Source organism: Xiphophorus hellerii, chromosome 21 (genome assembly GCF_003331165.1).
Source record: "Xiphophorus hellerii strain 12219 chromosome 21, Xiphophorus_hellerii-4.1, whole genome shotgun sequence".
Taxonomy (NCBI): Eukaryota; Metazoa; Chordata; class Actinopteri; order Cyprinodontiformes; family Poeciliidae; genus Xiphophorus; species Xiphophorus hellerii.
The window spans coordinates 1,571,553-1,588,482 of NC_045692.1; the positions used below are offsets into that span (position 1 = coordinate 1,571,553).

At 39.0% G+C, this 16,930-nt stretch overlaps 1 protein-coding gene across 9 annotated transcripts in view; it reads right to left on the minus strand.

The window, feature by feature from the left end:
* Positions 1-6,685: 6,685 nt before the first annotated feature.
* hecw1a (HECT, C2 and WW domain containing E3 ubiquitin protein ligase 1a) overlaps positions 6,686-16,930 on the minus strand; it is a 66,493-nt gene continuing 56,248 nt past the window's right edge. For all 9 annotated transcript variants that reach the window (XM_032551139.1, XM_032551135.1, XM_032551133.1 and 6 more), the window contains 9 exons: positions 15,607-15,721; positions 15,398-15,511; positions 15,161-15,313; positions 14,229-14,327; positions 13,794-13,923; positions 11,035-11,181; positions 9,501-9,615; positions 7,822-8,020; positions 6,686-7,314 (listed from right to left, as the gene is read on the minus strand). In XM_032551139.1, coding sequence (XP_032407030.1) covers positions 7,203-7,314; positions 7,822-8,020; positions 9,501-9,615; positions 11,035-11,181; positions 13,794-13,923; positions 14,229-14,327; positions 15,161-15,313; positions 15,398-15,511; positions 15,607-15,721 — 1,184 coding nt within the window. In that variant the 3' untranslated portion in view covers positions 6,686-7,202. The remainder of the gene's footprint in view (positions 7,315-7,821; positions 8,021-9,500; positions 9,616-11,034; positions 11,182-13,793; positions 13,924-14,228; positions 14,328-15,160; positions 15,314-15,397; positions 15,512-15,606; positions 15,722-16,930) is intronic.

Consider the following 16,930-nt stretch of genomic DNA (forward strand, 5'->3'; position numbering starts at 1 on the left):
CTCTGTACTGCCAAATTACATCAATGTGAAAACATTTTTAATATGAATACATTTTAAGAATTACTGAGTTATTTATTAATTTTTTAACAGTTTGTTAATTGGTAGTTGTTGTTTTTTTTCATTTAGCCTTTTTATCATGAATGTCCTCATGATCTTGATAAGACCCAAAATGGAAATAACTCCTGAATTAGGATAATGGAATTGGTCAACTTTCACTTATTCAGCTGTGATCCACAGGTCTAACTCTGAAAATATAATATACTGCCCAAAAAAATCATTTGTTAGTTCTGAATGTGAGGCACAAATAGGGAACATCTTGTAATTTCTGTTTGCCGCGAGATTTTAAATTTCTTCCTTTTTCAGAGAACTTTCTCATTTATTGCCACTTTACCTTTCCTCTGCAGAGAAATAGCCTGCACTTTCCAGAGAGTATTAAAATTTACTTTCTTTGAAAGAATAAGTACTAACAAGGGTATTCTGATTGTCTCTCATGTGATGAGATATCAATACTGCCAGTTTTTCTTTTTATTTCAGGCCCTTAGAAACTTTCTTGCTGTTTTCAGTGACTGTCAGCTGCTCCAGCAACTGTAGGTTACTTAGTTGCTGTAGTTCAGATGTTTTCACTGATGCACTCTGATTGGCCCCTTGTGTACATGCCAGCTCACTCTTAAGCCAATCTTTTGCTTATCTGAATTTGTACCTGATTCTATCTAAAATTAGGTGATGGTGAAAAGATTTCATGTCAGTGTATACTTTACAGCGCAGGTTTCTGATTTGGGTGATGTGGTACAAATGTTCACCACCCACCTCTCCACCCCGGGCCTACAATTGTTTAATAACAGTTTACAATGACAATTATATCTGGGTTAGCTAATTAAAGGGGAATGTACAGTGACTGTACCACAGTGCATCTAGTCAATCCATGCCTGTCAGTTTGGGCCTTTATCTCCAGTAAGAACTGTTTTGAGATAGAGAATAATGTTATTACCACAAATTATGATTCTCAAGCAATGCTCCTTCAAAAATCAGCTTTTTCTTCCAAAAAATACTTAGCTATGTTAAAATGGATTCTCTTTGGTAATAAATGCACTACTGCATAAGTTTTATGGAGATCTTTTCAAAATGTAGATTCCAGCAAGTGAATATCATCTATGTGATTTGGACCAATTTACATTTTACAACTTAGAGTAGTATGAAATATATACAGTACAGACCAAAAGTATGGACACACCTTTTAATTCAATGAGTTTCCTTTATTTTCATGACTATTGGCATTGTAGATTCACACTGAAGGCATCAAAACTATGAATAACACATGTGGAAATATGCACTAAACAAAAAAGTGTAAAACAACTGAAAATACCCCTTATATTCTAGTTTCTTCAAAGTAGCAACCTTTTGCTGTGATTACTGCTTTGCACATACTCTGCATTTTCTTGATGAGCTTCAAGAGGTAGTCACCTGAAATGGTTTTCACTTCATAGCTGTGCCCTGTCAGGTTAATAAGTGGGATTTCTTGCCTTATAAATAGTCATGAAAATAAAGAAAACCCATTGAATTAGAAGGTGTGTCCAAACTTTTGGTCTGTACTGTATATTGCCATAATTGTTTGCATAAATCTCTGAATTCAGGTGTTTGAAATTACTTCTATTCTCATATGTAAATAAAGTTCATCACAAAGGCACACTGCTTCTACAAACATGAAAATATGGGTCAGACTCATGGATTCCACTGTGTTATTGTCAAAGGGCAGCTCCTGTCTAATAAGGTCCAGCTGAATTTTTGTCACTAAATATTCTGATGTCAACTGTCACTAACATTAGAACAAAATGGAAGTTACTGGGAACCTATGAAGCCGTAGATCAGATAAAATCAGAGCTGAGTCAGCAGATATATTGTGGAGAATTCTCTAACTTTTTATAAAGTCAATATCTATGGATATCCAAATATCATGCAGCCTTTAGATTGACTTGAGAGCAGTGAATATAAAACTTCATAGAATAAGTGACCATAGCTAACATTGTCAACAGCTATGCAAAACATCTGTCAAAAATAGGTGAGACAATTACTTATTTCCATGCATAGACTGATTAAAGAATAAAGTACTATCACTTTATTGAATAAATAAAAGTGGGAAGTAAAAATCATGGATTAGCATTGTTTACTCTTACAGAGGTGTGCAACTATGATTTTGATTACAAATAATTAAAATAATTAATGATTTATGTTTCTTTTAAGAGTCTGCATTAAATTAAACTATGACGATGATGATTATAACTTAAGATATAATGGCCCCTTAGTTGTTAAGGGACAAATATGCAATCATTAGAGAAATAATTGCACATTTATTGCATATATCCAAAATGATTAGATTTTGGATGAAAGAAGTTGTGATTTTGACAATGATCTTGAAAACAGAATAACATATGTGTGTATGATTACTACTGCATCAAAGTGATGAGTGAATGACCATGTGATGCTGAAGCAGCAGGTCTCGATAGGAATGGAGCCAAACTAAGAGAACTCGTTAGGTGCCATCTACGTCACCAAGTCAAGGAAAAAAACTTAAACTGTGGACTCTGTCCAAGAAATCTGCAAGTGGTTTTCCAGAAGATCCAGGCTGACTGGGACATCCAAGACACTCAATTTCCATTTAGAATCCTACAATGTCAGCATTAGGGAAAGACAGATTAGGTTAAATTATTATTTTATTTTATTTTTAATCTATGAATATTCTCTGTCGCTAAATGATGAACTTGAGGAAACCCTCCAAGATGAGTTGCAGCAGTTATTGCTACAAAGGGTTAGCCAAAATGTTGTCATAGATGAAAATGAGGTGTCACTTCAAGTTCATGTGCGTGAAAAGGCAGAAAAGCAAATACTTCTGGCAATATAGTGTATTTAAACAGAAAACAAAATCAACCAAAACAATGAAATTCAACCAATCAAAAACAATGTAAATAACAAAGAAATTGTCTGTGCCAAGAAAAATCTCCTCAATGAAAATGACAGATATTTGCAACCTGAGCAGTTTTTCTTGCAGGCCTTCTTTTTTTTTACTACATATAAAAAATGCAACATGATTGTAAAATGGTAAGTTTACTACCTCTTCATTTCAAAGACCATGAATAAATACTCCTGATATCTTTAGGTTTGTTAAAGCATCAAAATAATATTAATCAGACATGATGTATAAAACAAGCACTCTCTAGAATGCCAAGTCCACCTGACTGAGAAGACACTCACAAACAAAAATAAGCATACAAATAACTGAACCAAAAATGACGCCAGGTTTGAAACCCAGTAACCCCACACACCACGCCTGAGGCAGTAAGTTACTGAGGCACAGTTTCATTATTCAGAGAAACATGGAAGCAAAAACTAGGGGATGAATGCAGGAGTCTGCAGTCAGTCACCGTCAGAGACAAGATGACTGTGGTACATGTTGGAGTCAAAGTCTCTATTATTGCATATATTACACTGGTTTGTCCTGGAGCTCCGGTACATAGTGGTTTAGAAGGTAAGTGTGTCCATTAATCTTGAGCCTTTGGACATTTGTATGCTGCTTTGCAACAGTTCAAAACATTTGATATGATGATGAGTGACAAGTTGGAGTGCAACGGCAGTCTGAGATGAAGCAGTCATCTGTGGAAGACTAGAACATGACAGTTCCTGTTCAAACAGCAGAACAAGAGCAGTTCAAAGCTGCAGCATCCCTCAACAGGTTGGTGGGTTTCTGAAATCCCCCAATTACAGCTTGGGACCGGACCATAAACAGCCATCGGCAAACCTTGGAGTGCACGGTTTGCCGATGCGCTCCGATGTGATGTGGGGGAGCACATCACTTATTGGACGATGTGATCCCCCAAGTTTCCATAGAAGGTCTCAGAAGTCCTTAAGTTGGAAATGATGACTTATTTAATCACATCATGGTCTTTTAGAAGTGCTTAGAGAGGAGGACTGTTGTGGAGGACAGCTGCCCTTAATGATGCTGTTTTCTCAAAGATGAAGTCTGTCTCCAGCTGATGTTTCTATGTTACACTGAACTTAGAGATCCAGACTGAAAAGCTGCACGTCCAGATATAGAGCATTCTGCATGTTCTTTGTAGGGTCAGAGGCTAAATAGTTTGTTTTTGTTGAGTTTATAACCATCCACTGAAATTAACTGTAACGGGTGATATAATAAAAGCCTGTTATTGTATGTATATTCTTTCCTGTTAAAATACACCACTATGAGCATGTGTTTGTCTCTGTGTGTGTGTGTGAACTAGAAGACAAATTTTTGAAAGAATTCAAATTTGAGAGCAGAAAAAAAATAAAATCAGAAATTCTGATAGACAGCATTGAATGTTCAGATTTTTTTTTAACTGTGAGGGGAGAATTTTGAGTGAGAACTGCACAATGTATGAGAGAAAATAAGAATTCATTCTCCTAAATGAAAACCGGTGCTCTTGCATTTTGACAAATGAACCTCCATGTAGCAGGACTTGGCCATGATGTCATCCTTCCAGAGATGTTGGGTATTTGCATCCAACTTCTTAGTACACCCACAAGACCTAAAACACAAATGTGATTGTTCACTAAGAGCAGAACCAGAGAACCCGAGTGAATGGCTTTAACCTATAGGTATGTTAGAATATTCCCAGATTTATTTTAGGTTAAATTTTTGTCTATATCTGATTAACTTTTTAAGATAAATTAATCTAACAACAAATCTCTGTTTGGAAAGATCTAAATAAACTCATGGCATTTTAAATGGGTGCATAATTTTAATTACACTGTTGAGTGGATTATTCCTCTTATGTAACAGTACTGAAATAAAATGAACACTGATTCAGGTGTTCTTTTTATATAAAAATCTGAAGCTCTGCATATATGTTGGTCCAAAAATGATATTGCGAAGGCAGAGTCAAGTTTCAACCTTTCCTTCTCAGATTTTATTTGCCAATTAATTTTCAACAATAAATAACATGAGGTTTTTTCTTGATCCAAGAACTTAGCTATAATTCACCTAAAATGTTAGAATTAATCAGTTTGTGTTTAAAGGAGCAATCTGTTATTAGCGTGTTCACAATTCTGTAATTGCTTCAGTTTTTAGTTTTTGTTAAGTAAAATCTCCTCTCCTTGGGCTGCCACCTTATCGTGGTGGAGGGGTTGGAGTGCCCCAATGTTCCTAGGAGCTATGCTGTCTGGGGCTTTATGCCCCTGGTACGGTCACCCAAGGCATACAGGCCCTAGGTGAGGGACCAGACAAAGCGCAGCCCGAAGACCCCTATGATGAACAAAAACATTGGACATGGTATTCCCGCCCCGGACGTGGGTCACCGGGGTCCCACTCTGCAGCCAGGCCCGGAGGGGGGGCACGATGGCCGGGCTTTTACCCATGGAGCCTGGCCGGGTTCAGCCTGAAGAGGAGACATGGGTCCCCCCCCTGCCATGGGTCCACCACCTATGAGAGGGGCAAAAGGGGTCGGGTGCAATGTGAGGTTAGTGGCGGCCGAGGGAGGGGGCCCTGGCAGACCCAAACATGTTGACCGTCTGCTGGGAACGTCTGGAATCCCCTGTGAGACGGAGCTTTAACTCCCATCTCCGGCAGAACTTCGAACACGTTCCGGGGAGGTGGGAGACATCGAGTCTGAGTGGACTATGTTCCGTGCCTCTATTGTCAAGGCGTCTTATCGAAGCTGTGGCCGCAAGGTTGTTGGTGCCTGTCACGGCGGCAACCCTCGAACCTGTTGGTGGAGACCTTCGGTGAGGGATGCTGTCAGGCTGAAGAAGGAGTCCTATCGGGCCTTTTTGGCCTGTGGGACTCTGGAAGCAGCTGACTGGTACCAGCGGGCAAAGCGGCATGCGGCTCAGGTGGTTGCTGAGGCAAAAACTCAGGTGGGGGAGGAGTTTGGAGAGGCCATGGAGAAAGATTTCCGCATGGCTTCGAGGAGATTCTGGTCCACCATCCGGCGTCTCAGGGGGGAAAAGCAGTACGGCACCAACACTGTTTATAGTGGGGATGGTGTGCTGCTGACCTCAACTCGGGACGTTGTGGGGTGGTGGTCCCCCTGTTCAAAAAAGGTGACCGGAGGGTGTGCTCCAATTATAGGGGGGGCCACACTCTTAAGCCTCCCTGGCAAGGTCTATTCAGGGGTGTTGTTAAGGGACGTGGGAGTTCACCCAACCGGTCTACTTGTGTTTTGTGGACTTGGAGAAGGCATTTGACCGTGTCCCTCGGAGAGCCCTATGGGGGGTTCTCTGGGAGTATGGGGTACAGGGGCCAGTTGAGGTGGCTCGCGCATCTGACCAGGATGCCTCCTGGACGCCAAGGGATGCCTTCTTGGCGTCCCTTGGTGCCAAGGAGGTGTTCTGGGCACGTCAAACTGGGAGGAGGCCCCGGGGAAGACCCAGGACACGCTGGAGGGACTATGTTTCTCGACTGGCCTGGGACAGCCTTGGGATTCCCCCAGAGGAGCTGGAACAAGTGGCTGGGGAGAGAGAAGTCTGGGCCTCCCTTCTGAAGCTGCTACCCCCGTGACCCAACCCGGGTAAAGCGGAAGAAAATGGATGGATGGATGGATGAAAATCTGATGATCTGAAATGTAGCTATGAACAGCAATCTTGTCATTTTTTCGTCCTATTTTTGCTCGCAGTTTCACTATTTTACTACCCTCTAATATATATATATTTCAAACCATACAATTATTAATAATTTATTATAATTTATCATCTTTTTTATATTAATGGTACATTCAAACACATTGTCAGGCAATGTCAACAATCTTAGATTTGTAGAAGTCTTATTTGAGAACTATTTTGTTGTTTTCCAGTCATATGCACTTTATCTGCCTGTTTTCCATTTATTATTTGTTACCATGAGCATTTTGGTATTTTGGAGGGCTGATCCACTTTGGTTCATGCAAATAAGAATTTTGGATTCCCTCATACAGACATAGACATAATGAGTTTTGAAAAGTCATTGTGGTGTTTCACTACCACTAATAAAACTAGAACTGTCGTCATATGGCTGCAGTCAGAAACCTCCTTCTAGTGAACTGATAGATGAACACAGAGAACCCAACAGATAGCCAGGCCAATTCACCAAATGTCTGTTACACTTCACAAATCTTTACAAGACTTGGAGCCAACATGGGCTGCTCTCCTTCCTTCAGCTTCCAGGCCTAGCCAGAGTGAAACCATTTGATTCCTATGGGTCATTCCAGGCCAAAAGTGCTGGTTTCCTCCACAGCGATCAGCAGCTTCTCATACAGAGTGGTGTATGAGGGGTATGGAGGAAGGTCAAGGCGGTTAAAGCAGGTGTGAGCCCTTAGAGAGAAAGTGAAATACACACAGTGACTGGTGTTGGTGACAGCTAGGGGTGAGGCATTTTATTCATTCAGAAGAACATACATAATGTTTCACTGTTCTCAAAATCACCCCTAAGACTTCAAAAAACAAACTGATCAAATAGCTCAGAGTGAAACCAAACAACTGCTTTGTGTTTTTCTCTTGCTGATGCTCTATTCTTCAGTTCCCAGTGGGGACAATGAAAGTGATCAGAAGTCAGCAAGACTCTCTGAATGAGAGGATTTCCTCATCCTGCAAGCAGCAGCACTTCAGCTGAACCAAAAGCCAGTCCAGCTCAGACATAATAACCAGATGACATTTAGGTAAAGCTGCGGTGTCTAGCTTTTATAAAAGATATGTTTTTTAAACAAAATATTTTAAAGATTAATTAAAACTCAAAACAACTCTCTTTTTTGCAGATAAACCAAGTTGGTTCTGTGCAAATTTGGATATTTTGGTGTAACTTTTTTTTAAACATTGATATACCTGGGTAGTGATGTGACTTTGCCCCACTTTTCAATGCAGAAACGCCGGAGGCCGTTAGATCCTCTTAGGGATGCAAAGCCTTCGTACGGCACACTGGACGTCCCTGTGACGAACTGCAGCAAGCGGAGACGCTGCTCATTGGTAAACCTCTCCACCGCTGCCCAGAACCATCGCATCACTATGTGGCCATCATGGTAACCTGGCAGGGACAGCACACTAATTGTTAATACAGTGACATGCTGGGCTGTAACTCCTGGAGATATAATTCTCCTTCTCAAACTATCATAGTTATTCCACCTTAACTTGACTCCTCTGTTGAAAACAATAAAGGATTTAAACTGATGGATGATAACACCACTTTCAAATAAAGGAAGCATTAACACTATAAAGAAGATCATTTTTACCAAAATTCAATGATTAATTCAAAATGATCCCTTGTTTTGAATATTTCATTAAAATATTTTCTACAGTTCTGAGCAGCATCTCAATGCTGGTGAGTTAAGAAATACACCCACTAGTAGAAACACCAGCGGAGAAGAAAGGAAACCAGATAATAACATCAGGACACATGCTCTAAGTTATCCTGTTTCTATTTATATCCTATTCTTATTTTGTTTTCTTCCACTATTACCAAAGATATCTATGTGTGATTCCAGATTAAAGGGACAGTATTATGTAGTTTCTACACACATAGTACAATTTTACAGCACAAACAAGTAACTATGTTAATGTTAAAATTGGCCTTTGTCCCTTTAAGGCAGGGGTGTCAAACTCCAGTTCTCAAGGGCCGCTGTCCTGCAGTTTTTAGATGTGCCACAGCTACAAAACACTGGAATGAAATGACTTAATTACCTCCTGCTTGTGTAGATCAGTTCTCCAGAGCCTTGCTAATGACCTAATTATTCTATTCAGGTGTGGTGCAGCAGAGGCACATCTAAAAGTTGCAGGGCAGTGACCCTCCAGGACTGGAGTTTGACACCTGTGCTTTAAGGAGCTCCTGCTCTTTCTAACATGTTGCCTGCAGCATGTCATCACAGCTTTATGAGAGCAAGCGTTTAGGCACCCCAGAATGGTTGCCATGGGAGATTCAAGGATTTCTTAAACATGCATGAAAAAAAATCAAGGCAACACTTTAGGTAGATTTTTAATAAGGGAATGACATAACATGATGTAAATCTCTCAAAACATATAACCCTGTTTCACTACAACAACAAAAATAAAAATCTAATCAGAGTGTACAAAAAGAAGTAACACGTTTTAAAACCGATAATTTTTTGTGATGCTGCTCATCTCCATTCCATCTTTGACCGCTGTGTTTCTGTTACAGTTGAACATTTTATTTTTCATACCACTCTGTTGTTCTTGTTTAATTTTATTGTTTTAGTTTAATTATTTTGCTATTTTGTAAACAAGTTCCAGTTTTATTGTTTGTTCATACTGATGGCCTTCACATGCAATAACCGGTGAAAAAAAGAGGATACTGCAAGACATCAATTTCATTTACATATGCATTTATACTTTTGTTGCATCCCCCAACATTGACAACAGGATTCTTACTTTTTACCACAAAAAACAAAGCAAACAAATGAGTGTGTCTAGGCCTAAATGTCAAGTATGTGACTTGAGTTGCACATATCTTGTCTGGAATCTGGGAGTGAAACTGAACAGATGACACAGACCTCCTCTGTACTCCGTGTTGCTCCTCCAGTCACTGAGATCGATCTCAACCGTCCCAGCAATGACCAGCTCCAACTCCCGCGCATCAAACACCGACACTAGCCTGGAGTCCACCACCTGAGCAGGAGCACAGCGGAGACAGTCGGTGCCGGAAGCCGAGCAGTTTAGGATCAATTTGTCACATTCCTGATCGAAGTTTAGCTGTGAATAATAGCCCTTTTGAAATTGTATTTTTTTTTTTTTAACAACTTGAATGTAATATAGTGAAATATATGCTCATTCTCACACAGATGACAAATAACTTCCCTAAAAGTTAATTATTTTGAAATCCAAATCATGTGCACAGACCAACTTTATTTTTCCAGAAGAAGATAAGATAAGATAAGATAAGATTTATTTGTCATTGTCATCAACAGATTACAACGAGATTGAGATTTGCTCGACTCGAGTTAAGATGCAGGTTATGTGTATATACATAATTTACAAAGATAAAGAAATGAATAGTACAAAATGAGAAATAAATAGACATCAGAAGATGGTTGCAGCGCCTGGGGGAAAACAAACTACTTGATAAAGGTCAATCTTTTTTCAATATTTAAAAGCTCAAATGGAGTCCGTAACTCTTTCAGAATATTTACTCAATAACTATATTTCTGTTACCATCTGTAATCATTTGAACTTGAAGTTTCATTTGTGAATCTTTTTTGATCATTTCAGTGTCATTCAATTACTTAGATCTCCTCATTTTAGTTTATTCCTTTGTGATTAGGATTGTTTTTTCTTATATTAGTTCCCTTTTGTCTTTGCTTGGTTTATATTTTTCTTCCATTAGCCTGCCAGTTGTTTACCCTTTGCAGCTGTTATCCATCACCTCATTCGCCTCTGCCTGGCCTCTTCCTCAGCTGTTCTCATTTATCTCTGATTAGATTCTCTGATTCCTTTGTCACTCCCTCCACACCCTCAGTATTGAATCTCCCAGTTTTTAAGTTTCACTAACCTGATTTTAATACACAGTGAAGTTATCCATGCATCATGTGTAAACGTAGCTGGTCCATGTAAACTTAGTTTACACGCATCATGGACCAACCCTTGGACCAACCCTAGTTCCCCACAGAACCTTAATGCCTCAGCAAAAATTCATCAAGTTGAAACCAAATACTTAAATATACTTTATTATAATATACAACACCTTTAAATAGATCTTTTGTTAATTGAAGAGAAAAAACATTCCAACATTGTCAGAAAGACCAGTCAGAGAGAAAGAAGCAAATCATAATCAGGGCTCTCCTTGATATGCCTAAAATAATTCCTATCTCAATGTTTATACATTTTTGGATTTGAAGACAGACAAAAAAAATGATCTTTTGCAACATTATGACATTTAGCAAATAGAAAAAGTATCCTGACATAAAAACAGGAGAAGTTTAATCTATTTTAATGTCTGACAGTTAGGAAAACAATGTTATGGATTGTGTGTTTTTACAGTGTATCCCTTTGGTTTAGAGCAGTGGTGTTTTAGTGAGAACTCATGCTCACCTCATAGAAGCCTCTGACCAGTGCCTCCGTCTGCTGCACCACCCCCCTCTCCACTCTCCACTTTGCCATTCTCTCAATGTAATCCTTCTTGTTCTTCTCCGTCACTTGGAGGTGGGAGCCACCTGACTTCAGCTCCCGCTCTGTCACCTAGCAACACAGCCACAATATTTCCAAAGGCGAGTTTAGAAAACTGATTTAAACCAGATATAATACCAAAGTGGAAACAATATGTACCCCTCCAGCAGATCCATCTCTTTTTAGGCACTTTTGCATTGAAGAGCTCATTCTATTAGGAGTGTGTTAGAATCAACAGCTGTACTCAACATAATAGCAGCGTATTTAACATAGTGATTAAATAACATTTCACATTCACATCAAAGCATTGGGAACACTGAACATTCTATAGCCAACTAAGGCATGAAAAAACCCCAATATAAACTGTTACCATTACACAGAGAGTGAGGACACATGAATGTAATGGCTGTTCAAACTTGTTTTAATTGAAAAGTGCTTAAAGTTTTGTTAAGTTGCACAAAATTCGAGACCAAACTTCAGCTTTAGGAGAGAACAAACACAGCTTTAATTAACATTTGCAAATGGAGAAAACATACAAAGCTCACATCTCAGTGAGAATCGGATGAGTTCTGACTTGGGGTTGAAAGTCCCCTCTTCTAGATAGGATACATCACACATTACTTAGTCACACCCCCTGGCTCAAGTGTCAGGCAAAAATCTATAAGTTACTTATCTGTGAGTTTCAGTTGAGCAGGGTTGCATACACATTCACAATTCAACTTTAGGCATTATCCAAAAAAGCCTCTCTGCTGATGGCTAAACAGATACTAGTAACTGAACTTCTACAAAATAGGCTTATCACCTTAGCCATGTCTCACATTTCTAACCGCAGAACACCCTGTTCTTCACTTATTTGAGGAGGGTCAGAAGAGCATATGTCCTGTTGAGCTGCAACTGAGTGCAAACCTTTAATAAAAACATCATAAAGTGTACACTCAAATTTATTTAAACATTGTTACTAAATTTTTCCTTTACAGTTTTAGCTTTTGTGGGAATGACTGAACTGAGTTAGTTGTATAAGCACTATTTCAGAGACTGCTTCACTTTTGTGCTGTGTGGTGTCAAGACACTTAAGAATGTACTTTTTTACACGCCATTTGCTGCCTTTGTCCTTGAATAAGGAGCAACTTTCTAGAAACTGGTGTTCACACAATGAATGGCAAATCAGTCACAGATTAAACTACATATGCCATTAATTTGAACAAGCTCATTTCAATAAATGATTCAGTGTCACAAAGTTATGGTAGTATATGACAACTAATAGCTAATTATTGGCCATGTATAAATGTATTTTCCACCACAAATAGTGACTGATCTAATTAGATATGTTGAGATGCTATTTCTTTGGAATATTTATAGACAGATAGCAAATTAAGGGGTTATTGTCTTTCCACTCAGCTCCTTTTAGCATTGCAGCCTGCAGCATTGCCATTATTCTTGCAGACAGAGCCATGGGGTGTTTATGTATTTTTTGTCCATCCTTTGCTTAAGGTAAAGGCTCAACCTCTGGAGGGCGTGTTTTTCCCATTGAAACAATCTACTTTGTTGATTCTTGTTTTTTATATTGTAAAAAGATGATTTTGTAATTTACCATTTTATCACTTACTAGTCAACATAAATGGATTCTGTTAGTGTGCAGTTGGTCCTACCCCATGTGTCACCCCATTATGTGCTCTGTTCCTCGCTATTGTGGGCGGGACATGAGCAGCAACAGCTGTGGTCAACTCTCTGCTGATGTTTGCAGACATTCAGTAATGTAGAACCTCGAGGTTCTGGTCCTGATGGACTAAAACAAATCTGGATATTTAATTTTGTCTTATAGAAATTTATTGCTGGCCCAAAGATAATAAAGATAAAGGCTCAGATCAGTTGATTATTTTTACTACGCCTATAATTACGGTCTGGCACTTTATTTTTTAAAATGTGCAACCCTTTGGATTTTGGTAATGCAGTCAAAAGATATAAACCAATAGCAACCAATAGTCATGCATAAACTTTATTATTATTTTTTAATTCACAATTTAACATTATGTAGTTCCAGTGTTTCACACTGTTGACGCAAAACAGCAGCAACGTCAGAAAATTGACCACATCTGCAGTGTGTCTCTCTTCTTTATTACAGTCCATATTAAGAACAGCTTGCCGGATTGCAGCGCTGCTAATTCACAGTCATTCTACTGCAAATGTTACAGTATGTGTTCCTGCTGGTGCTCCTGATTAAACTCATAAATAAACTCCATACTGAGCAGCTCTCTGATAGGTGGCATGTCAGTGGTCCACAGTTAAATGCTAAATGTTGTTTGCCGTTTTCAGTGACATAAATCATGAGCCAATCAGTCAATGCGGTCAGCTGTTAATCAAATAGTTTTGGTGCCGTACCCTGCTCAGTGCTGCTAGTTCTACTCCTGAAGTAGGTATAAAAATCGGAGAACAGCCGGGCTGAGCCTCGTCGGATTTCCTAATGGAAAATTAATCGGGCAGCGGCGGACCGAGACCTAGCTTGTTAGAGGTGGCCTAGTGGAAAAGTGTCTCAAGTGAATACAACCTTTCCATGCACACCAAGTTCATCTAAATTCATTAAACTATGAAAATTACTTGATTAGCATGTCTAATTACAGATGTATATCTTTAAGAAGATGGTTTACTTAATACATTTTAATTGATGCTGGCAGATGTGTTCTAACCTGGCCAAAAACTTCCTCATTCACAGTGAAGGTGAGGTCCAAGATGTCAGTGATGTCATTGTCTTTCATCCACTGGAGAGACTGGTGGAACTCCTCATCCAGGTACTCCAGATCAGACAGGTCTGTGGGCCTGCAAGACACACACAACTCAATCTGACAGTCCACACTGCTGCACTGGGGTCAGGCAGGTTATCTGCATTACATACATGTTGTGGTCTTGGAAAGAAGGGAAGTTCAAATGAGGCACATTTTTAGCTTTCCACGGCTTCTTTAATAAATCCTTAAGCTCTAATAGATCAGTGATTTAAAAAACTGACATGTATCACTTTGTCAAATTCCAAATCTACCATGAGGAATTACTACATCTCCAAAAATGGGAATATTTTCATATGTGGTACATGTTGAATCAAAATGACACATGCATGTTGTACGGACAGTCTGAGCAGAGCCTTGTAGAAGGGTCTGGTGAAGAAGGCATCCAGCAGGTACTGGTGGATCAGAGCCAGGCCGAGAATACGGCCACTGAAACGGAACCTGAACCAGACACACATTCATTAGATGAAATGAAAAAGTTTTTGTATCCAGATAATCATAATTTGATAGTATAAAGAAGGGAAGCTACAGAATAAAACACCAACATCACATCTGACTGGTCATGTACAGTACATGTATGTGTTGTATATTCTACCGTCATTCAATGTTTACCTTCAAATGTTTTCACATTTTGTTGTGTTACCACCACAAAGTTGTATTGGATTTTATTTGAGAGACCAACGTAAAGTAGTGCAGCAGTTTGGAGTGGAAGGTTAATGATACATGATACTGCTTTGTGTCGCATGAACCAAAATCTAAATAAGAAAATATTTGCAAAAAACAATAAAGTATATCTGTTTGAACATTAAATATCTTGTATTTGTAGTGAATTCAATAGAATATAGGTTGAAAAGTATTTGCAAATCATCATATTCTGTTTTTATTTTTACACAATGTTCCAACTTCATAGGAATAGGGTTTGCACCAAGACAGGACACAGTATTAAAACAAGTAGTACAGTTTGAGGTTTATGAATGTTTGTGTAATTTATTCATAATGTTTAAAACCATGTAAGATTTTTATTCTACTTCATAATTATGTACCACTTTGTCTTGTCACATTAAAATCTTGAATGCTTTTGCATAGTCACTCTTGTAACCAGGTTGCTATGTATTGCAAATTTTTTGCTCAGGTCCCTCTTGAAAATGAGATCTAGATCTCAACGGGGTTTACCTGATTAAATAAAGGAATATATATAGTCGATTATTGGTGTTAGTCACAGTTAGTGAAAGTTTTTAGTAATCTAAATCCCAATTTGTTAAAGCTCTACTTACCATTCCAGATGGTTCTCAACAAAAGCTGACATGGGGCTGATCTGAACGGTGTATGTGTCATTGGCTGAGTATTCGAACAGACCATAGTATGGATTAAAGAGCTCCTGGGAGAGCAGGAAGAAGAATTCCCTGGATGGACCGCTGTAATCTAATCTATAGATGACAAGATAAAGGCCGTCCTCATATTCAGTTCAGAAACATACACGGAGCTGTATGGAGTGGCGAAGCAACGCTTACCCTTCTTCCCCTAAAAAGGTGACATAGAGTTTGTTCCTCTGCAGCTCTTTGCGTGAATACGCCATCACTTGGTTGAAGGTTCCCTCCAGCAGGTGTTCTCTTCGTATCAGCAGTCTGTGAGAACACACCAAACACAGCACTTCCTTTGATCCAATTGCATTTCAGCTTCAGTTTGAGGTCACAACAAGGTGATGAGTGCTTGTTCTTACTTGATCTTGCCCGGTCCCTGGCCATAGCCTTTAGCCTCTAGTTTGCGGTAGAAGTTTCGCAGCTTGGCTTCAAAATCTCTGCGATAAGGAGCTGGGGCCCTGGCTCTCTGCAGACCTGCAGGTGTACACATGAAACAAAACCTCTCTTAAAGAATAACTTATTATTTTCAGTCTTTGATGTAGGTACTACATTCCTCATAACAACACCTCCATGCTGTTCGGGGCTATTTCAGCTCAGCCAGTAATTCTCTGTATTTTGTTTACAGACCTGATGATACCTGATGTAGACATGACTATGATCACTGTGCCTTATTGATTCTAACCTGAAGAAATTATTTCCCAGAAGCTCTGAATAACCAAACTTCATCATGCATCAGATATCTGATTGGTCCATATGTTCCTAACAGCTTTTTGCTCTCATACTACAGGTTTACTGCTGGTTCCTAGAGCTTCTAAAAGTAGAAGCTGAGTGGGGTAGAAGGATCTGCCTGGGAGGTAGATCCCAGGCAACAACAAGCACAACAACAAGCACATTCATCCCTTTACTGGCACAGGGATGGGAAACAGCCTCCACAAGCCGCTAAGATAGACCATGTTCTACCAGAACTGGGCCTAACCAGTTCTACTAGGAGAACACAACTCAAATGAAAGACAACATTTTAGGATATCTTGGATGCACAGGCTGTCTAACAGTCAGTATTGTGAATCTGTATTTTCAGTCATTTGTCTTTCAGGTCCCATATGAAGCTTTTACATCTTGTTAGCCTACTGATTAGTGGTTTGCTAATGATCCACATCTGTTCAGTCCTAATCTTTTGAGTTCATTTTTGCATTTTCAATGAGGAAATACTCTTAATTCCAACATGAGTGTTTTAGAAATAAAATGAAACTACTCATAGCATCAGGGTAAATACAAATCAGTAGGGACTAAAGATAATCACCCATGCAGTAATTATACAATAGGTTTGAACCTATTTGTAAAGTTAAGTCCATGAGGTGGCAGTGCAAATATTTCAGGATTTGTTTGCCTCTTCCCTCGGAGTCAGTAATCTTATGTTGTCAGGCTGTCACTTTAAAATCAGACAGAAAAATATCTTTGCTGTCTTCTGTAGATCTGTGTTGAAAACTATGCGGGCAAAGTCACCAAAATATAAATAAATGTATGTTTGGTGGTTGAATCCCAACTATTTCCAGGTACTTAATTTATCAAAACTCAAGTGTTCATATACTGGAATTGCCCATTTTGCATACATTTGTTAATCCATCCAGGAACTTCAAACATTTTTGTCCCCAAATCTAAACTGGCATGATGCATTTTCGTTCT